Source organism: Lacerta agilis, chromosome 15 (assembly GCF_009819535.1).
Source record: "Lacerta agilis isolate rLacAgi1 chromosome 15, rLacAgi1.pri, whole genome shotgun sequence".
Lineage (NCBI taxonomy): Eukaryota > Metazoa > Chordata > Lepidosauria > Squamata > Lacertidae > Lacerta > Lacerta agilis.
Window position 1 is genome coordinate 26,711,922 of NC_046326.1, and position 25,885 is coordinate 26,737,806.

Sequence of the window (25,885 nt, forward strand, 5' to 3'; positions counted from 1 at the left end):
CCGACACTGGCGGGGCGGAACTGGAGCCGAGGAAAATGAAAGAAGAAGTGGGGGGAAAGCGAGCGCCTCGATCCCTCTTATTGGCTAAGAGACCAGTCTATTCAAAGCGGGGCGGGGGGGGGGATTGCTTGGCAAGCTACGCCAGAACTGGGCGGGGCTTGGAAAAACTCTTTCCCTTCTCCAAGCCCTGCCCATCCAGGGGCTGTTGCTCCTCCCACGCGGGTGACGAAGGCGGCGCTGAGGCTGGCGCGGCGGCAGTTGCTTCCAAGCGGCGGCGGAGAAGGGTCGCCTCAGAAGTTGAGTATGGCGACGGTGACGGGGGGGCAGGACGGGCACCACCGAGCGCTGGGATGGTCTCTGCTGCTGCTCTTGGGGCTCACCGGCCCTGCGGCGACGCTGGCCGGCTACATCGAGGTAAGGAAAAGGAGGAGGAGAGGAGGAGAGCAACCGCTGAGGGAGCCGAGAGCGCTTCCATGGCTCCCCTCACCACGCGCCTCCTCCGCACCGACCGCGCTCGCCTCAGCCGGGGGACCTGGGAGCGTCTTTCGCCGGCCAGCCTCGTCCTTCCCTCCCTCAGATCTATTTTTTTTAGCCTAATTCCCCCACCTTCCAGAAATCCCTCCTTATTATCTATTGATTCATCGTGTAATCCTAGGATGAGTGATTAAACTAGGTTTTATTGGTATTTATTTTATTGCATTTGTATCCCCCAACCTTTTTCCTGTCGCTCCCATGCCCCAACAACAACCCTGCGAGGTAGGTCAGGCTGAGAGGGGCAGTGATTGGCTCCCCTCCTCCACACACAACATCACCCTCACCAGCAAAGGTCGCATCCAGTGAGCTTCATGGTGGCTGAGTGGGGTCGGGGATTTGAACCCCGTGGTTTCTTCTTCGATCTAAGCCACTGACCATTGCCCCCCCCCCCCAGTATCGTAGCATAATTGCTGTTTTATCATCATCATCAGTGATGTTCCTCACAGTATCATGAGAGCGAGTGACTATCATTGTCGTTGTAATTATTATTTCTGCCCTTCACTATAAGGTCCCAGGTTGCAACATTGAAACAGGTATTAGTAATGGTTTAAAACGATTGCAGCCCCAACAGTTAGGTGGGTCCGAAAGATATACACCTCCAGTGTTAGAAGCCAGGGTAAATAGGGGATCTGTGCTACACATAGTATTCAGGGTATATGGAGTGTTTTTCTGTGTTGCCAGAGCTCTCCAGGACTCCCCTTACAACACCATTGTAAGGTAGGGCTCTGCTCCACTTTGATCCACAGGGCTTGTCCTTTAATACGGGATTTACCTTGTGTAATATGTTGCTGTGTAAAAACAAGGCAGTGGGTGCCTCTTGGTGCTGCTGTGTACATGTTCATCAAGGTTTCATTAGGACAGTTCCTCCAGTGTAGCATTCATGCCCTTTAAATCTGAAAACTTAAAGGACTGGGTTGTTTCCAGTTAGGATGCTTGAACTAAACATTTTAATAATAATAATAATATAAATAATATCCCCCTGCTTCCCCCCCCTCCCTGCAGGGAGTTGGACTTGATGACCCTCATGTCCTTCTCAACTCCACAATTCTATGACTCTGCTTCTTCCTCTTTCAGATTCTGTAACTTGCCTTGTCCTCCAGTGCCTATGGCTTTCTCTCCAGCCCTGATGACCCTCAGGGTCCTTCTCAACTCCACAATTCTACTCGCTTCTCTGCTTCTTCCCTTTCAGATTCTGTAACTTGCCTTGTCCTCCAGTGCCTATGGCTTTCTCCAGCCCCCCGTCTTCCAGGAATTTCTCTTGCCCGCCCTGCTTTCCTACTTCCACCTCTGTGTCCTCCATTTGCTTACAGCCATTTCCTTTCTCTCTCCCCCACCCCGCCACTTCAACACTCCCACACTGAGCAATCCTGTCTCTTTCTGTACAATCTGCCTTAAGCAACACCCCCTTCAATCAGAGATTTTAGTGTTCTGGAGGTTCCCCCCCCCCTTCCCCGCCCCTACCAAAAGAAGAGAAAAAGAGCTGCAGGGGAGAAGATTGTGCCTCATCTCCCACTGTCCTTAATTTATCCCTTCTCCTGGCATACCTGGCTCTCATGACGAGATAAGGAGGGAAAGGCCCAGAAAGAACCCTTGCTGAGATTTCTGCAGTGTGATGTCAAAATGTCTCACTTAACCATTTCCAGCATTGGTTTCGGATTTGCATTGTATATTTTGTGTGGAAAGTACCTTGCTTCTGCAGTATTTGTGGTGTTCTCAGTTCTTTCAACCTGGGGGGAAACACTGCTGTGCTAGAGGGTGTGTCATACTCAGCCCCTTCCTGAGCCTCCTTGGATACTGTAGTTTTCCACTTTCCTTGAAGCAGAGTGATCTCAAGTCTGTTGTTCTGCAAGCTGAGGTGTCCCTTACCTGCTTGCTTTGACAGTCTTGCTGTGTTGGATATGAAGATGATCCGTGTGTCCAGTTTCATCCAGCATTTTAAGTATTCTTATCCAAAGATAACGACTTGGTAGAAAACAGTGCTGCAAAACTAATTTACGATGTTGTCCGTATTTTATATTCTAAATCTAGCGAGCTCTTACCTCTTCTGGTGCCATTTCATAACAGGATTTTGCCTGTGTTTGTGAAAGCATTTCAGGGCTCTTGATATGTAAGGCTTCTTTCTACTTATCTGGTAAAGGGTTGGCATTGGGGGCTTAAATGAATATGGGTTTTTGCCAAACCTTTCTGGGATAAAAACAAATGGTTTTCTGTAGGAGTTCAGGAAGGGATGCTGCAGTGGTATGCTAAGAATTTGGATTGCTATCTTAAGATTGAGTCTGAAACCTATCTTCTGAGTCTTTGTTTTACCCTGTATGTGTGCTTGCAAATGCATGAGAACTGACCTCTGCATTCTTGGCACAGTAACAAGAAATGTGAGTGTCAGATTGGTCTAGAAGCTTAGAGGACAACTTTGTAGGGAAAAAAATCATTTTTTTGTGTTATCCGCTTAATAGATACTTGCTAAATCTTCTGGTTTCAACTGCCTATTTCATTGTCTTCAGATTAAAGCTTTATCAGAGCATAATGGGTATTTATGAAACATTTAAATACTTGCTTCTTAGATGACGTGGAAGACCTGCCTTCCCATCAACATTATTTTAATTCACAAGGTCCACAATAAAACATAATATAGAAATTTCTGCACTGTAGGGTGGTTTTTGGCAGAAGTTAGCTGGAGAAGTAGAATATAGCACATAGGTAGTTCAACAGAACTAAGTCTACCTTACACAAATTGAGATGTATACCCACCAATAACATAGTTATTAAAAAGTGTTCAAAAACAGGGATAATTTTTCATATAACACGTGGATTATTTTTATAAGAAGATCATACTGTTTACATGGGAATTGCCTTTTTACATTGCTAAATTCTACAGAATAAGATCTTGAGCAAAAAAAGGTTGACTTGTATCTCATATATTTTGTCCTTCAGAATTCACCATGAGGCTACCCAAATTCATTGTCTTCTCAAGTTTTTGCTTAAATGAAAATTATTCAGATTCCTCAACAATTGTTTGCAGTGTGATGGCAGTTCAGTGACAATAACTGATCTTGAAAAACCTGCCTGAAGTTTTCTACCAGGTTGATAACAAGACTCAATGAGGCCGGGGGTGGGATTCCAGCTAAAGCCCCTCTCGGATTACTTGGCATGGAGGGGGGCTTCCTGATTATGGGATTAATCCCCTACACCTGTTAAAATCTCTTCCAACTGTGTGGCACTTCCTCTCTCATATCCGAGACAACTTCAGCTGCTTGTTTGTATCCTGTCTGGAAGCTGTATCATGTGCAGGAATTAGTGGCAAAGGCCTGCCTTATTTCCTTCCAGTATAGAGCTATATATGCAAAGCAAAATCTCAACTATGTATTGATTACGTAGCAGCCATTGAAGTGGAGGCTGTAGCTAGACAGAAGGCTGCCATCTAAGCTTACTGCTTTGTGTGGTAGGTTAGCAACAGACTATGCCGTCTAAATTCTGGACTTACGTATTGCTATTTTAATCATGAGACTAAAGAGGGAAATTGGGGTACTTTGCATCTGAAACATATTGGCCAGAGTAACGTTTGTTGGTTTATGCCCATTTGACTTCCATAAGAGGTTAAAGGGGGCCTTAATAGTGCTTAATGAAGTTTAGTTCTATCACAGAAAAAACAACGCAACAGTAGATTTGGCATCTGTCAGGTGGATTTTCTTTCACTCAATTATCTCAGATAACCAGTCCCTGTCCCCAGGACACCCATTAATCTGTTTAACATCTACGACATGTCTGTTTTCAGTTTGTGCCTCATGTTCGAAGTGCATGTATGTGAAGCTCAATGTTGAGTAAGGCATTCTTATTGGAATGGCAAATAATAATAATACAGTAGCCACTACTTCTTAACTGCCTCATCCCAGACAGGGCTGATTTGGTGGGTTCTACTTATTTAGACCAGTGTTTTTCAACCTTTTTTGGGCAAGGGCAACTTGTTTTATGAAAAAAATCACGAGGCACACCACCATTAGAAAATGTTAAAAAAAATTAACTCTGTGCCTATATTGACTATATATAAAGTAATTCTCTTGAATAGGAATCAAATAAACACAATTTTTCCCACGGCACACCAGGCAACATCTCGCGGCACACTAGTGTGCCGCGGAACAGTGGTTGAAAAACACTGATTTAGACACTTCTGCCCTACATTTGGCCACAAAGGTTCCTAAGGTAGTTTGCAATGAAGAAAAAAGCCATTATCAGAGACCCAATCTATAAAAATATCTATAGCAAGGAGAAAATTGTTCTAAGGGCTTGGTGGAATAAACTTCTTGACAATTTAAGGCCAGAAGAGAAAAACTAGGCATGCTTCCTGAGGTAGACAGTTGGACTGTTTGGTGCCACTATGATGAAGGCGCTGTCCACGTCCCAGTTAGCTCAACCTCTGAAGGCAAACAGGTGTGGAGCAAGGTCTCTGAACAGAGTGGGTGGGCAGGTGCTTAAGGAGAAAATCACCTGGCCTCAAGGTCAGGAACCACCAACTTTGATATGGCAAAAGACAATCTGTTTTCCTCTTTTAAATGATCTTATTAGCACGAAATGGTATTTTTGCACACTGGCATGCAGGAAGAGATGAAATGAACTCACACTGGATGTTTACCTGCTGGACTACTAATATATTTAGAGCTGTCCTGAAATGGAAACTGGCTGCACTGAAAACAAATCACTCTATTAGTGTGCCTTTGAAGGGGTCAAATTAAGATATGTAAGGCTTCTTTCTGCTTATCTGGTATGAATGCATTCTGTATACACACTTTTTGCATTCAGCTCTGTCTGAATGCATTCTGTATACACGCTTTTGGAAACTCTGTTTCATTAATTTAGCACATGGTTTCTGATCTGTAAGTTCACGGTACACATTAAAGAACAAAGTTATGTCAGTTTCCAAATTGGATATAGCAGCTCATGAATCAAATATATAATAGAGAGAGAGAGAGAGAACATAGAAGCTATGCTTCATATAGCTTACCTTGACATTCTTTGCTGCAGCAGGCACATAACTTAAAAAATTGGTTTTTAAAACAAGTCATAACAATAAAATTTAAACAAAATAAAAGGTTATAATACAACTTGGTCCATTGCTTGACTTCACTGCAGATCAAGTTACATGAAAGAAATAGAACTTGTTGCACTCAATTCTGAGTAATAAGTTGGAGTAATTTGAATTAATATTCTCACCCTGTTGGTGTTTCATTGTGGAATTGCTTTTGCACATTTGCATATCTAGTTGTTACTCATTCCAGTAAAATTCCTACAGCTGGAATTTTTGTTGTTATGGATGAGTTGCCTTCTGAAAGGTATTGTACATATAAGGACAGAAGATGGATGTCACACAAAAATCTAGTTTTGAGGAACTATGGTATCCTCTGGAAATGGCAACTTCCAGCTTTAATAGTGTCTTCTAAATCAGAACTTGCAATTTGTTTATAGCCTTCAGCTATACACTCTATGCATTCAACCTTTTTAGAGTACACAGCTCATTGTGCTCAATTGCTCAATACATTTTGAGCTAGTAACTTTACCCTTGAAGTCTTATAAGCAGCATATATAGCTTCTGTGTACTGCTTCATTAGTTCCATTTTCAAGTGTGCATTAACTTCAGCCCCTGCTCTTAAAATATTCCCTTTCACATCTTGTTCTCTGCACAGCTTTCTCAGGTCATGAAATAGAAGAGGTCTTGAACAGGCGATCTGCTCTAAATGTTTTTGCTTGCTTACCTTTTCTCATATACTTCATTCTGCTTTGGTGCAGCATTATGGCAAAACTTTATTACTAGTACTGCAGGTCTGCAAAAGCTACAGTACTTATCACACCTATCTGTAACTTTAAATCTTAGCAGATACAAGAATGCTAATTGATGAGGTTGAAATTATATCTTGATTTATTTTTCTCTGTAGGAATTAGAAGGCAAAACGAATGGATCTCATCTATTTGCATAATGCACTATTGAAGACTATGGGCACAGTCTAGCCCATGTTTGTTGTATGTATGAGTTGTATTCTAGCATGTATAGTCATTGTTAACTTTGGCTGGTTGGCTAGATTAAAGTCGTCTGCTGAAAACTGTGTATGTGCCTTGGAAATGGATTGTGCACAGAATAGCAAGCAGATCTAGTAGCTAGCTGTTCTTAACGACTCTTATTGTAGCAGAGCTTACTGACACACTGCTTTAGAACATTTTTTAGGTGCTGCCCACAGCCCTTCACTGAATTGCAGTTTTCTTGGTGAACCACTGTACTTGCCGACCAGAGATGCAAGCTAAAAGCTGAAGTCAGACGATATGGTGATGGGTTATCAGTAGTAGGTCCACCACATTTTCCTCCGTGATTGCAGTAGTGCAAATTGTAGGCCAGCATGTAATGCTTGCTAACAGCTGTGGTTTGGGCATGGGTGATGACAGCTTAAGATACTGTCCATGGAGGTCAAGTGGTGAAAGAATAACCCTGCTATCTTCTAAAATGTGGCCTGTAGAGGGGAAATGGGAAGAGTTGAGATCTATGTTTGGTAGACTGGTAAAGCTCTGATTTTTTTTTAAAGCCAAAAACCACATACCTACCTCTATTGGAGACAGAACTGTAGCCCCCAGGCTGGCTGCTTACTTCTGTAACCCTGGTATGGATGATTTATGCTGTTTTATCCTGTTCAGGTGGTATATTTTCTGGACGATGATTTTGTTTTTGGTCTGTTGGCATTGTTTCACTCATGTATTACATTTTATGCTGATCGCTATAACCTGTAGTCTACAGCAAAGTACACCTTGTCTATTCTTTTATTGATACAGCATAGCTTGCGAACAGCAAAACACAATAAAATGAATGTAAAATCTATTTAGACAGAATCATCTCTCCCCCCCCCCAACTTATGTAAAATGCTATAAGATGCTTTTTCTGTATGGCAATGGAAGTGTGTTAATTTTTCTTAACCCTGCTTCAAGATATAGTCCAGGGTATTGCAAATCACTGTATGGTTTATATAACACAAACCCCTAAATGCTTGGCAAACAAAAAGCTACTAGAAATTGCAGCTGGAGATCTGATTCCCAATTAAGTGCAATCACAAACAGAATGCACTGAACATCAATTTTAGATGTGCTTCAAAAGACTATCAGTTTACAGGTAATACTTAGCTACCAAATATTTATGCTTCCCCTTTGAAAAGGTGCGTATTTAACCCAGTATTGTCCATGTCCCTGTATTGGTATTTACACATTTTATTTATTTTGATCAATTATGGTATTATTGGAGACAGTGTTGGATTTGATAGCAGAAGTTGGCACATGGCCACCAGGATCTGTATTTAGCAATTTTACTTTTCATTTGCAAAGCTTCCACCCCACCTCCGTGTCTTAGTTTTGTTATCCAAAACTATAATCTGTTAGCGTTTAGTATCTTCAGTTTTCAACAAGGATATCGTCTGTTAAATTTGTGGACACTGGGAATGCAGTGGCAATATGTCAGTCTTTTGGGCAACTGTAATCAAGCTTTATGTATTTTTGTGTTGAAATTAATTTGCTACGTTTGATAACTGGCAAGTGTAACTATTGGGCATAATTCATGTCTAATTCATTGGAGACAGTTTATTTTTGTGGTTGGCATGTATACATTTGAATTTCTCAGTGGTCCATGTCTAAACTAATCAAATCTGACATGAATATCCCCCATTCCTGATCTTAAACTGAAAAACAGTCCAGTTTAGTACAGTGTCTTCATGCTTTTGCTCAGGGGGAAATCTTTAAAATTATTCATTTTCCTAGCCATGGGCTACAAGGCCTCAAGATCATCAGTGCTATAATCAATTTGCCCTTCAGACCAGCTCATCATTGATGGGATAAAAATGCATGGTGACAGCACACTGGCTGATGTCTGAGTCTCTTTCATAGTGGAAGGAAGCTAAGACTGGTGGTATGCTTTTTCATTCTTTTAAAAATTGGTTTACAATTCTGTTGCCTGCATTTTGGGGAAAGTGTATTTTGGGCAAGATGTCCAGGAAAGTCTGCTTGTAAGCTTGTAGCAGTTTTTATTTTCTAATTGCTAATTTAGAAACATCTGACTATTAAGAGACCGAGGGCTAGCATGCCCCGTTCTTTCCTACCATGGCATCACTTCCTGCATGTTCAGCTGGAAATAAGTTCATGTTCACATGTAGGCACAGCAGTGGCTAGTTGGATGGGTGGGATGATCTTGGAAAGCCATTGTCACGCTTTTGCCTTTTTCTGGTGAACTTGAGCCCTAGTCTGACTTCTGCCATGTAATAACCAGTCTCTTAATTTAGTGATTTAAATCTAACAATTTGTAAGGGAGCTTCTGTGGTTAACCATACAGACTGCAGTAGGCATACTGCAGTCAGGATAGAACAGCAATCCAGAGGTAAAATTCTTCAAAGAAAATGTCATGTTTCTCCACTTGAACCAGGAAGCAGTAGGGCAGAGTGTACAGCATTCTTGAACTCTTCTTGCAGAAGGTAAACCTCAAATTTTAGAGTTTCTTTAACAACAAACCATAATCTGCCATGGGGGAAAGAATTAAGAGACATCAAAGAAAGCATGCACATCTAGAGTTTAAAAGTTTAACAAATTTGCTCACAGCACATGCAGTTGGCAGTTTCTTGTAATGATTACAAGAGTGCCTGCTGAAGATGTATAGGCTGTTTTTGAGGATCAAATGAAACCAGTTAAACTGGCAGATTCTCTTTGCCAAGCACTGTAATTTACTTCTTAATTTTATATTACCGTTAAGCTTTTTTCTAAGCATAGATTTGTGTTGCCCTTTGGCTGAACCATCCTTTTAAGTTTTTTACATTGTTGCCCAAATATACAATTTTCATAACTAAGTATGGATACCAATATGTGATTCAGAAACTTGTTAAAGGATTGGCTTGCTTACCTTAGTGATGATGTTAATACTATCAAGCTGTTGAGACTTCTCTTTCCCTGTTACTTCCCTCAACATCAACAGAAGTGGGTCTGGGGGAAGAAACAAATCCTCTCACTTTTACTTTGGTCATACAGGTGTAAATGAGAGGTTAATTCTTGTTATCAACAGATTTATTAGTGGTGGAAGGAGATGCAGAGGTTATAGGACTCTGCATTTCAATAGATATTAAGGTCCTGTCTTAACCTTGGAGCCTATAAAACCACTAATTGAAGGTTCTCTTGACTGTACTCTTCCTGTTCAGGTGGCAATGCAATTTTACAGCCAAGTTATTAAAATAACTGCAAATCTGATATTTTTAATAAAGTTGCTGTTCTTTCCAAGATGTTTCTCTTTGCGGAAGTAAACCTGTCACTGTCTTCCTTTTCTCCTCTACATACTTGCATTATTTCTTTACATACAAAGTTGAAATCAGGGCTGTATTTGTTCCTCTTGTTGTGGTTGTTAGCATGCTATTTAAAGTTTTATCTATAACTTTCATATAATCTGTGTTAAATTTTTTTTAAAAAAATTCATCTAGAAGCCCTTTATAATCGCAGAGAGAAATTTCATAGTGAGGGTTGTAGGAAAGAACCAGAAAGTGGTTTGCCAGGAATTGGGAAGTAGTGAATCACTGCTCTTTAGAGCTTCCCCTTTTCGCAACTTCTTCCTCTGACATTGTGGGCAAGATTTTAAAATGGTGTTTCCCAAACTTGGGTTTCCAGCTGTTTTTGGACTACAACTCCCATCATCCCTAACTTTCAGGACCAGTGCTCAGGGGTGATGGGAACTGTAATTAAAAAAAACAACAGCTGAAGACCCAAGTTTGGGAAACCCTGTTTTTAAAAAATGAAACATATGCCTCAGGAGAACAAAGCAGATACTCCCAGTGTAACACATGCACACGGGTTTTCCAGATTTCGTATGTGTGAGAGCACACTGATTTGCCTCTAGATACATTCCAAAAACTCTGGCACCTGGAGAGTGTACACTAAAATCAGCTGTATGGGCTGCTTCATACTTTATAAATGTTGTCCATGGAGTGGCTGTATAGGAAATCATAAGTTCCTTTTCATTTGTGAAACGTGTTGCCTTCATTTTGCCAGGAATGCATGGGTCAGCAAGCAGCTGTTGATTCATGACCCCTGCACTCAAGGCAAAATAAGCATAGCACACTTCATAAGGAGTTCCTGCCCTCCCTCCCTCCCTCAAGTATAAATGAATGGCTGTTTCCCTCACCTTTATTGCATTTTCACTGAACGTAGGGACAATTCTTTGTGCTAGCAAGTAAATACTGAGTCACAGGCTCATCATTCTTTTAATCAATTCAAAGCAAGAGATGAGCCTTATATGATACCAAGTGTAATCCTGTGGTGATGCCAGCAAACATATGAATATATTGACACTAAGTGGCATTTTGTAACAAAAAACATATTTCAGTTGAAGTTGCCAAGCTATCAAAGCATTATCTACGTGAATTGGACAAAAATTCACCTTGTTGATGCATTCAGTCTAGGGCTTATCAATCCATGCTGTACAGTCCTAAACAATATCTGCTCCATGACTTTGAGTTACTGTTCCTTGTACTTTTTCATGTAGTAAAAAAGAGACAACGTATAGTCTGGAGCAGTGGTTGGCAAACACACCTTTGGCTAGGAAGTTCATGGTTCTCTAGGTCATGGTTTTGATATTATCTCTGAAATGCAAACAATGCTTACTATAATAAAAGAGAATCCCTTGCTATGGTATACTGGGTGATGACTTTCTATAGGCCTGTGCCAGTTATCCTTGAAAGAATCCAGCACCATTTTGCAGATCAGGTATCTCATTTTGTGTTTCCTCATTAACTGCCTCATGCACCTGGACATACCGGTAGTCTCAAAGAGGATATGACCTCTAACCAGTAACTAAACTTGTAAATATTCAGAGATGTTAATTCCAGCACTGAATATGTATAATTGTTGGGCACCCATAGTTTTTCATTGGTTTTGAGTGGTGTGTGTGTGTGTGTGGTGTGTTATGGCTATATTAAGTGCTGGATAGCTTTTTTACTCTTCCGTCATAGCTTGATCTCACTACTTTGTGACCACTGAATTTGTTAGTTTGGAGGTGATGTGGCTGCACAGTTATAGTGTTTGCCTTTGGGTTCCTGTTAAGGCTAAGAGTGCTGGGCATTTTAATTAAAAAGGCTTGTCTTTTATTTAGTCTCCCACCTTTAGAAGTGAACTGGGGGGACATGAGACAGGTTCTTTTCAGTTGTAGCATTGTGTTTTTGGAATTGCTTACTGAGGGAGTCGGCCGTGTCCTGCTTGCTTTTCTCTAGCCTTTAAAGCAAGCTTCTAGATCAGGGGGCAGCAAACTTTTTCAGCAGGGGACCAGACCACTGTTCCTCAGACCTTGGGGGGGGGGGAATGAATTTGTGTGCGTAATGTGATGGTAGTAGTAGTAATAGTAATAATAATAACAATAGCAATAATTGTTGTTAATTTGTATGGTTAGATTTGCAGTGCCTGCTGTGTCAGCAACAGACAGACTCATATTATCCACATAGATCAAGCAGAACTGTAGCATATCTTAGTAATGTTCTTTTTAAAAAATAAAAATAAAAATTTCCTTCCAGTAGCACCTTAGAGACCAGCTAAATTTGTTCTTGGTATGACCTTTCGTGTGCATGCACACTTATTCTTATCTGAAGAAGTGTGTATGCACACGAAAGCTCATACCAAGAACAAATTTAGTTGGTCTCTAAGGTGTTACTGGAAGGAATTTTTTAATTTTTATTTTGTTTCGACTACAGCAGACCAACCCAGCTACCTACCTATAACTGGTTCTTTTTAAAGTTCTCATTCCTACTTTTGAAGCAGGTTGCCCAGTTGAAATAATCTAGGTCAGAAGCAAGGAATACTCAGGAGTCTAAAGACTGTTCCTGGTGCTCACCTTTTTAAAGGAAGTTATGAACTCCTTGTAAAAAAATGTTTCTGGGGATGCTGAACGATTGTTAAATGCTTTATTACATTGCAGGGTGGAGCAGGCAGCAGACATATCCAAAAAGGGCATAACTCTAAAACAAAGGCAACTTCTTTAGCTTTCTTTGTGGATTAAATGTTTATAATTCCTGTGGGAAAGGGGTAATTTATCATCCTATAAGACTAATTACAGAGGTTAGTAGGAGGAGGAGGGATAGGTACTAATCCAGTCAGAGTAATTATCATGACCTTGAATGAGTCCTTTGGCTTTGCATTAAATTCTACCAGTAAAACTGATCTGTTTATCTAATGCACATATGTATCAAGATTTGATGTTGCTTCAGTAAAACAGGAGTCATCTAAATGCATGCAAAAGGAAAAAACTCCAGTAGCAACATGCACATTTAAAGAAGTATCTCTAACTTTGATACTACATATCGTGGTCCATGGGGTCACGACAAGTCAGACACAACTAAACGACTAAACAACAACCAAAAAAAAAATACCATGGCTTGACAGTTAATTTAGTTGATTATTAGTATTGGGACAAATCTTGTATCTGATGTCCTGGTACTGTCATATTCCTTGTATATCCAAGAAGATTGAGGAATTCAAAGAAAAGTATCTTTTTGCTTACATTTAAATAAGTAATGTACCAGACTGTTTTTGCATACCTACAAATTACTGTTTTATGGTGGAATAAGGTGTTGTGAACAAGAGCCCACCTCATCAGATGTTTTGGTACACACAATTTACACTCATGCACACAGGCAAGAGAAACAAAATATAAACATATCAATGGTATACCTGATTAGAATGTCTTAAAATATGTTTTTGGGTGTGAGGAATTCAAAACTGCTATTTTTGTGATTGGACATTTAGCTTGGTAAATCTATGTTTGATTAAAAAGCGCATAAACTGCTATAGAAAAACCAAAGAATTTTTACTTTACCTTCTAAAAATGTCAGGTGATGTTTTTTAAAAATTAGTTTCTCTGCATAAAACATGTCCTGATAAGCATACAACATTACCTTGTAATAATAGAACAACATTAGGAAGTAATTACATCAGTTAAAAAAATATAAACAAGTTTCATCAGTTTTTTTAGTCAAGTTTAAGTCAAGTCAAGTTTAAAATTATTGGAAATGTCACAAAAAGTTCAAAAGTAAATATTATGTAGTTATTTACCAAGCAAATCTAAACAACTTTTTAGAACCCCTCATTTTGGGAATTTGAAATTTGAAAATTTTAGTGTGCCCCAATTATGTACGGTGTCCATGCTGAGGAAGCAAAACTTATTTTAACAGTGCAGTATATATCCACAGCAACTTTATTATAACAATTATAATTAGAAATACTAGTAGATTTCCATATTGATAAACTATATTGAAGAAAAATGCAGCCATAATGTTCCCAACATGCACTTCTGAAATGTAAAAACCCGAAAGGCTGATGCATTCTTCCAAGGTATTTTTCTGTCCCAAGACTACAAAATAAAATGGAGTACAGCTGAGTTGCTTACACATGACTGTGCTACCTGCCTCCTAAAAGGCATTAAGATTGTGTGATGGTAGCATATTCCCTTGAACCTTGATGTTGGTCATAGAGTGGATCTGTGTACTAGGGCTTCCTATAAAAAATCAGGTGAAATGAATTCCAGAAAACAAAAGAAATATGCTGTTATGCACTATTTAAATTCAAAGTCAGGCAGTGACTGGTATTATCTAGGTGCTCCAGTTCTGACTACAAACAATAATTATAATTATTTCCCTCTTGCCTGAGTGTGTTGTTGCAAATACTAGCTTTTGTAAAAATAAAAAATACTAAAGCTTAAAAGAGTTGCTCATCTTTAGATCTATGGCAGGGGTTGGCAACTTGTAGCCCATGGGCCAGATGCAGCCCACGAAGACCATTTTACCGGCCTACAAGCTGCCCCTGAACCGAGCTGCCTGCTTGGCGAGTCCCCCGCGCGCTGTACTAAACCAGCGCGGCGCAGGGACTCACTGAGCGGCGCCGGAAATTGCGTCTGCGCATGCGCAGATGCTGAAAATTGCATCTGTGCATGTCCAGACGCCGAAAATTGCTTCTGCGCAGGCGCGATTTTCGGCGTGGGAGTGATCCGGCTCATGGCTGGTAAACCTTGCCGACCCCTGATCTATGGCTTTGCTATGTGAGGCATTAATTAGTCTTCCTGAGCTCAAGCCATCTAGCTGTTGAATAAAGGCAGGAAGAGCAACTAGGAAAAAACAGTTTGAAGCACAATGCAAAATTCTTTCCACGCCAACAATAATGTAAGAAAACTGATGGATTGAAAACCTTCTACATCTACCTCCTTAGTCTCATCCTAAAAAGTATGCACATCACAGGTGAACCATATATGAACCAGAAGCATAATGTGAACTTGATCTACTGTATTTGTGTAAATAATAATAATAATAATAATAATATCCAGTGAAGGTATGACTGTGATCTAAGAGATTAAAGTCTACAGCCAGGAAAGGTTTGTAGTCTTGTGTGTTCTTTCTGCCTCCCAGTGTTTTTTCAAGTGCTGGGGAGTTGGTGCGGAAGGGAATACTTGAGGCTAGCTCCTGAACGCATACGATCTCTAAGGATCAATTTCCTAGGAACAAATTCTTTGTTCTTGCTGAAGAGAGTGAATTGTATCAGTGCTCCAGAGAAACTGCTGGAATTTTCAGTACACTGAAGTAAAGTGAGAGCTAATGCATTACTGAAAGGTTATTCAACCTCTGAATGGTTCTAGAACAGACATTCCCAGGGGTTGAATACACTGAAATTTATGGCTAACTCTGCATAAGATCTAAAGAGAAATGTAAGTGTACTTCATACTACAGACTGGCTCAAACTACACTTGGCTGGTTTATTTGCAGCATTTCTTCATGTAACTAAGCTTTTCCTGGCTAAATCAAAAGTAATGGTAGTGATTAATTCTTGTTACATGTAGCTTAAATCAGTGTTTTTCAACCTTTTTTGGGCAAAGGCACACTTGTTTCATGAAAAAAATCACGAGGCACACCACCATTAGAAAATGTTAAAAAAAATTAACTCTGTGCCTATATTGACTATATATAAAGTAATTTCCCACGGCACACCAGGCAACATCTCGCGGCACACTAGTGTGCCGCGGAACAGTGGTTGAAAAACACTGGCTTAAATGAAGATGGATCATAAAAGCTGGTTGGTCACAGTTCTTGATGTAACGAAGTGGTTGCGACTTTTAGACAGGGCAGAGAACCTGTGACTCTTCAGTTGTTGCTGGGCTTAAACTCCCAACATCCCTGACCATTGACCATGTATTGCATCTACGACTATTCTCAGTCTAATTAAGGCACAAGTCGTTGTTGTTCAATTTGTTTAATTTCACTCATTTGTTTTAGTTTAGTTTAGTACAGTGGTACCTCGGTTACAGACGCTTCAGGTTACAGACTCCATTAACCCAGAAATAGTACCCTCGGGTTAGAATTTTGCTTCAGGATGAGAACAGAAATTGCGTGGCGGCGGGAGGCCCCATTAACTAAAGTGGTATCCAGGTTAAGAACAGTTTCAGGTTAAGAACGGACCTCCAGAACAAATTAAGTCTTAACCTGAGGTACCATTGTATTAAAAAAAATCTAAGTAGTTACAATTGAAACCACAAGTAGTGAATCGATACATACAGCAAAATACACTAAATATCCAGGAAAAAATTAGGCACAACATTAAAGAAGAAGTGCTGAAATTATGTATGGGGGCTGTTACAAATGCTTGGAAGAAAAGGCATAGTGATTCCACAACCAGGGCAATAGGAAGGGGGGGCGGGGGCGTTTTGACCCGTGTGCCATCATGGAGGGGGGTGACAAATGATCAAGGAACAATTACTGCCCTACTAGGGCGGTTCATAAATTTATTTTTTTGAAATGCCTGCTCCAAAGGTCTTATCTTACTACACTAGGGATTATATAGGTATATAGAAATTTCATGCATATCAGTTAATATCTTGACCCTCTCCCACAAAAATAGCTGTTGTGAAGGCTGAAATTTCAATTCAGTGCAGCTGAATGAATGAATGAAATAAATAAATAAATAAACAAACCTCCCCTTCAGTAGTTTCAAGCACTACTACAGGTTCCGCATAATATCTGTACTGCATTGTTTACTGTGACAGCACCTGCACTTTGGAACTTCCCTGCCTATTGCACAAAGCACGTGCCTTTGCTAGACTATTTTCAGGCACCTGCTAAAAGCATTCTTCTTTAGGCAAGCATACCTAGATGCTTAGGAAGTTGAAGTAATTTTAATCTTAATATTTTAGCTTTTGTATGTTTTAAAGTAGGATTGTTTATTTTTCTTGATTTTACTGCTGTGGCTTTTTTGTTTTGGTAAACCACTTTGCAGGTTTTTAAAAATAATTTTATTAAACTAATAACAATAAATATAAATGAAATAACACAAGCCAAAACACAATCTATCCTGTAGATTAAGTATCTGTCCATAGTTGCCTACTTGTTATCAGACGCCCAGAATCCACATTCCTTTGTAAGAAAATATGAAATAACGCAAAACTATTATTGCAGGCAAAAATAAAATAAAATAAATCAATGTGTGGGGGGTGACAAGAAATTTTCTGCACCAGGTACCACCTGACCTTCCTACGCCTCTGCCCACAACCCTAAAGAGTCACTACTGTGAAGGCAATGCTGGACTGGATGGACAACATGGCAGCCTCATGTGCTCCTTTCATGACATCATTGGAGGAAGTTGATAGGATACCTACAAACTCAATGAATGACCCCCCCCAACTTCCTTTAAGGACCAAACTCTTCCCATGTAATAGTTCAGTTCTTAGTTCCCAGCACCTAGTGTTATTTTAGGAGATAACTATTGCAGCTAACCAGTGGTCACTCTCTCCTCTGCAACCAGCACATTGACCTGCTCAGTTGACATCTTACTGGCCAGCCTCTCACACGCTCTGACAGCTCATCCTTGACTGAGAACCGCAGGACAGGAGCTCCTTTGTTTGTGTTCTTGCCAGACATGAGGTTTAAATACAATTCAATACAAGGAGCCACAGCTGAATTATTAGTAGCAGCTAGGACAACTCCTTTGTCCACAGTGAGCCTTTCTGGTTTGTCTAAATGCAAACAAACTGAAGCTTCCAGGTGGGCGCATTCGGTGTGCCTTTGATACTAGAAGTTTACATTCAGTGACATTGTGCTTTGTGGAACACATCTTATTTTATTTACACATATTTGCTGTCTCCCTAGCCTGGTAAAATCATTTCCGGCTTGGGTTATTATCTCTAGCAAAGATTAGATGGCTGCTGGCCGGGTCTGGGAAGTGATCCCAGCTTCATTATAGAAAATTGGTACAGCTGCTGGAAAAGCTTACCTTGAACTAGTGATAGAAGAGGAATTTGTTTGGTCCACATTTACAAAGGAGTAATCTGATAACCATGGTTGAAATTGCTTATGGATCAGAGTGAAACTCCAAGTCACATTACACATTTCATTAAAATTGTGTCGTAGCATTTGGTGAACAAAAGTATGTACACATGTATTATTTAATATGTATTGTATGGCTGAATACACTGAAAAAGGGTAAATTTTACGCAAGTATGTTCACAATGTGTACAGTTTAAATGTGAACTTGTCTTTCCGCAAAATGGGACAGAATGGGACCTATGATTGAGTTCCAGTAAGGCTGAAATGGGAACAGGATTAGGCTGCTCAGACTGTCCTTCTGTGGAACCCAGAAGATCTGAGCAGCAACAGGGTGGTGGGTAACATCCCTTCCTTGGCAAGGTGCTGCTGGAGTGGGTGCTGCTTGCCAAATCCAAGCACTCTTGGAGGAAATAGATCCATTTAAATTGAGGTTTAGTCCTGCTTTTTAATAATGAAATTGCCTCGATTGCTCTGTTGGATAGCCTTTGTGAGAGAAGGGGGGGAGGGTGACCTTGTTGATTATTCTTCGCTCTCCAGTTTTTAGATCTGATTTAAATCTTTTTAGAAGTCTGTGAGCCATCCAGATAATTTCTTGTTTTAGGGTAGCCTATAAATAATGTAAATATGCTGGTAGAATTGCAAGTAAACAAATCTCCCCCTACCTCCAATATTGCTTAACTGTGCAGTTGTTTGTACAAAAGTCTTTCTTTTCCGAATATCCTTAAATAAATTGTCCCAGTTTTAGTGGTTTGGGTTAATCTATTTCAGTTGATTCCAACCCAAGTTAATGTGCACAAGTCTGTGATGCTGCTGTGTGCCTTCTAAATATTAGAACCAATAGTCTCACTCTTCCAGTCAGTTCATGCTGCAATTACAAGATGTGACACCAAGTGTTTGCTTTGACAAATCCTCTTTGGTGTCTCATGGGTGAACTTGAATCCAAGTTTTGTTAGAAGTGCTCTGCAGAGTGACAATGCATACTAATCTCAGGAGTTTATTGCTATTGTCTAACATAAAAACTTGTTCACACAGCATCCTGCATTCAGAGGTCTTCCATTAGTCTCTCAACTTAGTTTTTGTTGTAGTGGAGTCTGGGGCCTGCTGACTAATAAAGTCAAATGCAGATGGGAATCAGGATGATTGTTGGGAAGAATTCAAACTGCTGTTCTCTTGTTCCTCCATTAAGCCCCCTTCCAAAAACTTAGCTTCTAACTCTAGGGTTACCATATTTCAAAACAAAATAAAAAATAAAAAAATTATTCCAGTAGCGCCTTAGAGACCAACTAAGTTTGTTCTTGGTATGAGCTTTCGTGTGCATGCACGCTTCTGCAGATACACTGAAACAGAAGTCACCAGACCCTTATATATATAGTGAGAGAGTGGGGAGGGGTATTACTCAGAAGTTGTTGAGCTTTGTGGGGGGTGGGGTGGCGACAGAGTTGAGCCAAAATCTACACTACCGGCATGGATTGCCATTTACAGTATGTAAATTTTGCATTTTTTTCCTGTTTGGTTTACAGTACTAAATAAGTTAAGCGAACGTATTCACTCGGGGCATTAAAACCTTTTCCAATTAAAAAAATATTGAGATTTCACATCACTTGCCTCGTATGAACCACCAGGCGGGGCTGGGGCTGGTTAAAAGCTATCATTGCTGATGTAAAAACTCTGGTCTCAGTATTGGTTGATTTTGAGGCTAAGTGATAAGGACTAATGTGCTTTTAAGTAAACATTCTTTCCATATGTACTTAGATTGCACCACTAATCACCATAAATACTTAAGCAAGCACTCATGACAAATTTTGCATCCTGCATAAAGTAAAACAGAGAGCAGCTAGACCACCACCCAGAACAAGGAAAATTTCAGAGAGCTGCCTTGGCTGTGCAAATGCCATCGTAGAACCTGCTGCTGTTTTGAAGGAAACACATAGCTTAGCAGCCTGTTGGCTGGATTGAGATTCTCTCCATTCCAGGGGACATGATTAAAAGTCTTTTCATCTCCACTGGCTGCCGGTGTCATAGAAACAGTTGTAAAGCGGAGCAATTAAAGAAGCTAGACATTAAAAATGAAAAATAAATCAATATTGTGGTTGGATGTGAAGACATTGGAAAAAACACAACCCCCATCCTGGAATTTTCCTCCCATCTGTGCCCCCTTCCAGCCTACAGATTAATGTCGATTCTTGATCATTTATTTTGCAGTTCAGTGGAAATTTTTGAAATTGACTTTGTTTGGGGGGGGGGGGGAAGCAAGCTTCACCAGGTTTGCCCTGGACTGGGAAAATGCACAAACTGTCCATTTCAATGAAGTTACTACAGAGCAGAATATATCTGCGTGGAAAGCAAATTTACAGCAGAATTTGGCACAAAACGCCCAGAACATCTAAAGGCTTTTTGCAGTGGTGCTGGGAGAGCACATACTAGTAGGATGTCACAGATGAACCTAGTAGAAGGTTTTTCAGCCACATATGAGAGTGGAACCTGCTATTGCAGTGTTTTTCAACCACTGTTCCGTGGCACACTAGTGTGCCGCGAGATGTTGCCTGGTGTGCCGTGGGAAAAAATGTGTTTATTTGATTCCTATTCAAGAGAATTACTTTATATATAGTCAATATAGGCACAGAGTTAAATTTTTTAACATTTTCTAATGGTGGTGTGCCTCGTGATTTTTTTCATAAAACAAGTGTGCCCTTGCCCAAAAAAGGTTGAAAAACACTGTGCTATTGGGTTAAGAAAGGGCTTTTTTGTCCTCAGATCAAAACGTCTGGCAGAAAGGAAGGAAGTTCAGTTTCCACTCACTCCCACAATCCTGGGATTGCCACTTCCTGTTTGTGTAATGTATGTGATCTTTAAATCCTTGTTGTAACTTCTGTTTAATTAGAATGTCCAACATCTCTCACATTCAGTTGGAATGTGTGTGTCTGGGTTTATGAACAACTGTGATTTTGGTTCATACAACTGATGTGTGTGATGTGGTTGGTCTTGATTTGAACACTTAGGCTATGCTTACGAAAGGATGTACAATCCTTAGCTGATTTTGGTGACTTATCTATTTATATTGTTTTTTATTTAGGACATTTGTATGCTGCCCCATGTGTAATGTCCGTATGCTGGATGATTAGTATAAGATAATTGAATGCTTTGAGCAGCCTGATTTGGCTCTGATGTTCAAAATGTTGTGTACATGATACTGGCTAAGCACTGGCTGTGCTGCTGGACATGAAATGTTCTTTTCTGTGGTTCATATATCTACCTGAACTTGCTTTAGGTAACAGGAACATCTTGAGGGTGAGTGACTCATTTAGCTTATTCACTTGCGAATAAGTATTTTAAATGTCTCTATGGCAACCTGTCTCCAGTGATATGCAAACTATTTGAACAATCCAAGGAGGAGCGATACGTTCCCCTTATTAATGGGATAAGCTTCCCTTAGTAATGTGGCGATAAGCTGAAAAGATGGCTAAAATAAACACTTCAGCATTAATGTTTAAACACAGCATCCTCTTGACTTAAAGATCGCTGTTTGAACAAGGTTCATGCTGGTTCAGAACATATTTTGGATGAATTTCTAATAGGCATAGCTGACCTTGCAGCTTCTTGCACTAGGTTTTGCTGTATACATTTGTTAGTACCATTCTAAGAAAGAAAATTACAGTGGCTCACTGTAGGATAGACCTTATAAATCCTTTGCATGTTATAAGTCAAAGTCCAGGACTATTTTTGCACAATGCAGCATGTGAACACCCAAGGTTAACATTCCAGACACGCCCTGTCTCCTGTTTCTCCTGGCATTGAACACTGTTCCACCCTCTCTTTCTGAAACGTTTCATTTGCTTGCTAATATGGTCTTCAAACGACAGGCATTTGCATTTGTCCTCCCCTGATATTTGAGTAATTCCAGGTTGTTCAAGACCTGTATGTGAATACCATAGTGTGTGGTAGAAAGGCTCGTTTTAATCAGCCTACAGACTAGAAATCAGTGTGCCCTGCATGCAACTTTTGTCAGTTGTAAACAGATTTTGCTTAATGGAGTAGCTACATGAAGGCAAAGAAGGAAGTACAACCTTTATTTTATATTCATTTCAGACTCCCTTTACTTTTCTGTAGTAAATGGATTCTGTAGACTAGGAAGGCAATTAAGACTGAACGTTCCAGGTCTGTAGCAGGTACTTTGAAAGTGGGATGCCATAGCTCAAGGGTAGAATTTTTTTTTGGCTTCCCAATAAATCGAAGACTGCCTTTGAGCCCAAAGTGATAAGGAGGGGAAAGTTGGAAGGGTCTCCAGAGGACATGGGCATAGGGAGTTGGTGCTTGGCATAGTTTGTCAGTACAAATGAGAAGCTACACAAGTGTGGAGAAGAAGAGGATTATGGTATGGATTCTCAGACTTGCCTGCAAGAATTCAATTCAAGGGATCAGGCTCCCTTGACTTGATTCTACAGTGACTTAACAAAGTGTTGAGAGGACAAAGCACACTCATAACAGGCTGGTTATTGAGGCTGAAGCCAACCATTTATCAGTTAATGTGCAAGATTGTTTAAGACAGAAGTCATTCCTCTCAATAAATTTGTCAAGCTGCCCCTGAAAGAAGTCTCTTATCCCAAATATTCAGCCTTTATAAACGAATCTCTCTATGCCATTGTGTTTTCTTCTTTCCTTCCTGTGCTAATGCCGCCCCTCCCTTCCCAAAGAGGATATGAGACTGTTTTCTAGAAGTGTGAAGAATATTCCTGGTGTTGGGGCCAAACAACTTTCTTCCTAATTTAGACAAAGTATTGGAAGGAATCCTCCTCTGAGAGAACAAAGTAGTAAATCACAAATTCTCCATTTGGGTCACTGGTCTATTTGGTTTATTGATGTCTGGTTTAGGTTGAGTTTCCAAACTTTTGTACCTGTAGTGTGTTGTATATGTGAAAGCTTTTGGCTTGCCTTGCATCAGGTTCAGGCCCTAGGCAGAGAATAATTTGTTGGTCTTACTAAAATATTTGTTATCTTCTTTAGAATGTGTTACGGATAACACTGAAACCATCATGGGATACATTATTAAATGATTATTCACCAAGTATACTAAGTTTATTGGTATAGGTGCTAGTGCTGGTGTGTGTGTGTGTGTGTGTGTGTGTGTCTACACTTAATTCAAATTAATAGGCATATTTCCTATTCACAAATTGTGAACCATCACTATGCTGGTTCTTGGAGATGAACTAGTCTCTCTTGATAAAACCATGCTTATTTTCTTTCTGCCCCCTCATATTAGATTCTCAAAGGGAACTGAACATTGTAATGAAGGATAGCAAACAGTAATGATGAAGATTCTGTTTCACCATCTAAAATTGTAACACTCAAGTTGATCTTATTTGGGGAACAGCAGCAGAGTGAAGCTGCTATAGTGAACCTCTTCAGCTCTGCTAATTCATAACGTCTGGCATTGACAGTGAATGCCGTTGCATCTTTACTGATTGAGTCCTCTTTCTCCAGGGGCAGCTTAGTTTAGCCTGAAATTATTTTGTCTTTTTGAACTGGTTCAGGCAATCATATCTTGCCTTGTTAAGCTGAGATATGCAGCAAGTCTTGCTTGTGCATGGAGCCCCTTGGTTCCTTGCTTTTCTGTCAGCTGCAGTTAAACCAGGGAGCCTTTTAACTATACAGTAGTTTCAGATTTCATCCAAAGTGGGAAAACAAGACTGCTAGTTTCAGAACAAGCCAAGATGTTAAACCAGATTCAAACCACGGTTTAATATCTTCGCTTGTTCTGAAGCTGTAACCTTCTTTTTCAGTCTGGAAAAAATAGTTAAATAGTTATAGTTAAATAGGTTTAATGGCAGCTATCAGCTGAAGGAAGGAGCAAAGGAGATCTATGCATGAACAAAAGACTTGAACATATGTTAGTTTAATAATATGAGATAAAAGGTAAAGGACCCCTGACAGTTAAGTCAGGGGTCCTTTACCTCGCAAACGACCTTGGGGTTGCGGCGCTCACCTCGCTTTACAGGCCAAGGGAGCTGATGTTTGTCTGCAGACAGTTTTTCCGGGTCATGTGGCAAGCATGACTAAGCCGCTTCTGGCGAAACCAGAGCAGTGCATGGAAACGCTGTTTACCTTCCCGCCGGAGCAGTACCTATTTATCTACTTGCACTTTTTGGCGTGCTTTTGAACTGCTAGGTGGGCAGGAGCTGGGACTGAGCAACGGGAGCTCACCCTGTTGTGGGGATTCAAACCGCTGACCTTCTGATCGGCTAGCCCAAGTGCAGGGGTCAGCAAACTTTTTCAGCAGGGGGCCGGTCCACTGTCCCTCAGACCTTGTGGGGGGCCGGACTATATTTTGAAAAAAAAATAATGAACGAATTCCTATGCCCCACAAATAACCCAGAGATGCATTTTAAATAAAAGCACACATTCTACTCATGTAAAAACACCAGGCAGGCCCCACAAATAACCCAGAGATGCATTTTAAATAAAAGGACACATTCTACTCATGTAAAAACACGCTGATTCCCGGACTGTCCGCAGGCCGCATTTAGAAGGCGATTGGGCCGCATCTGGCCCCTGGGCCTTAGTTTGCGGACCCCTGCCCAAGAGGCTTAGCGGTTTAGACCACAGCGCCACCAATCTGAGATACGATGGTCCAAATGTGGCTGTTATATACATATACTTGGATGTATTCACACACCACCTTCCTAATTAAGGAAATGTGTTTGAATTCCTTTGTCTGTTTTGAAATGCTTGTAGAAGGGTCACTTTTATCAGTAAAGAAAGACATGCACGACACACACATCAGTGGAAGCAATCGCCGGGTGGTCGAGGGCTGCTTCGGGTCCGAAGCGCCCTGTCCATCCCGGGGGTCAGGAGCCCCGCTACCGCAAAGCGGGGCTCCGGTTGGGGTGCGGGAAGAGCGTCCCGCACCCTGGGCTCCCCGGCAGCGCCCGCGGAGGCTCCGAACCCTTCCCTCGCTCCCCCTGTAAAGGGGGAGTGGGGGTGAAGGGACAACCGGAGCCGGGCTTCGGGGACATGCCCCAACCGGGATGCAAATGCGGCGACAGAGCCCGCGGTGAGCGTCTAAGTTCTACCTGTGAAGAATGGAGCTAAAGGAACCCGGTGGTCGTGAGTAAAGAATTTGAGTAGAAATCGTGCTTTTGGGACGATCCGGGGGGAAGGAGAAGGGCAGCCTGCCTCCCTCCCTTCGAGCTCAAGAATCTAACCAATTTGAGTGATTACTGCTACAGAACTGGTTACAATGTATTTAAAATCGACACATGAGACTGGCAAACTTTTCTTTCAGGAAGTTAACTAGAGGAAAATATCTCCATTTAAAGTTGCGGTATTTGCGCTCCAGCTCAGGAAAATGGCGACGAACAAAGAGGGGAGTAGAAATATGACACCCACTTCCTCCTCCTCTGCCAGTATGTTGGGTTTCGTCCTTGAACTGGTATTGAACTCTGGACTAACGGATGAACAGAGACTCACTGCCTTGAAGGTGGAACTGCTTTGTAGAAAAGTCAAAGTCTTGTGTGGGGGTCTGAAATGGAACCAATTGCCCACAGAGGAGGCTTTTAAAACTTTTGACATTTTGGAAGAATGCCTTGCCAAGGAGCTGAGAGGGTTGATGCAAAGTTGGAGAGAAATGAGTGAGCTACTTCGGAGAAGAAATTCGCTTTCTGGGGGTGGCAGCCCCAAGGCGACGTCAAGATTTCTTATATCCAGTCCCCGAGGTGTGAGCTCGGGGGCCAGGGACAGAGAATTAAGGTATTTACAAGAAGAAAAGAAATGTTACAAAGAACCGAAGAAGCTGAGAGATGATGAGATGGATACCTCTGATCTCGTGGCAAGGAGAGATTTGGACTGTGCCTGGATCTGTGGACGTTTGGAGAGGGAAGCTACATGGAAGTTTAGTGCTGAAGCCACCAGGAGAAGAATAATGGACAGAGGGGGTGTGGGGTGAAGCATTAAGTAAAATTTAAGGTAGCCTGATATGGTAAACTGAAATCGGAGGGTGAATACTGTCAACAATTTTC

At 40.9% G+C, this 25,885-nt stretch overlaps 1 protein-coding gene across 7 annotated transcripts in view; it reads left to right on the forward strand.

The window, feature by feature from the left end:
- Positions 1-288: 288 nt before the first annotated feature.
- Positions 289-25,885, forward strand: part of APLP2 (amyloid beta precursor like protein 2) — a 57,432-nt gene continuing 31,835 nt past the window's right edge. For all 7 annotated transcript variants that reach the window (XM_033171800.1, XM_033171802.1, XM_033171801.1 and 4 more), the window contains exon 1: positions 289-414. In XM_033171800.1, coding sequence (XP_033027691.1) covers positions 304-414 — 111 coding nt within the window. In that variant the 5' untranslated portion in view covers positions 289-303. The remainder of the gene's footprint in view (positions 415-25,885) is intronic.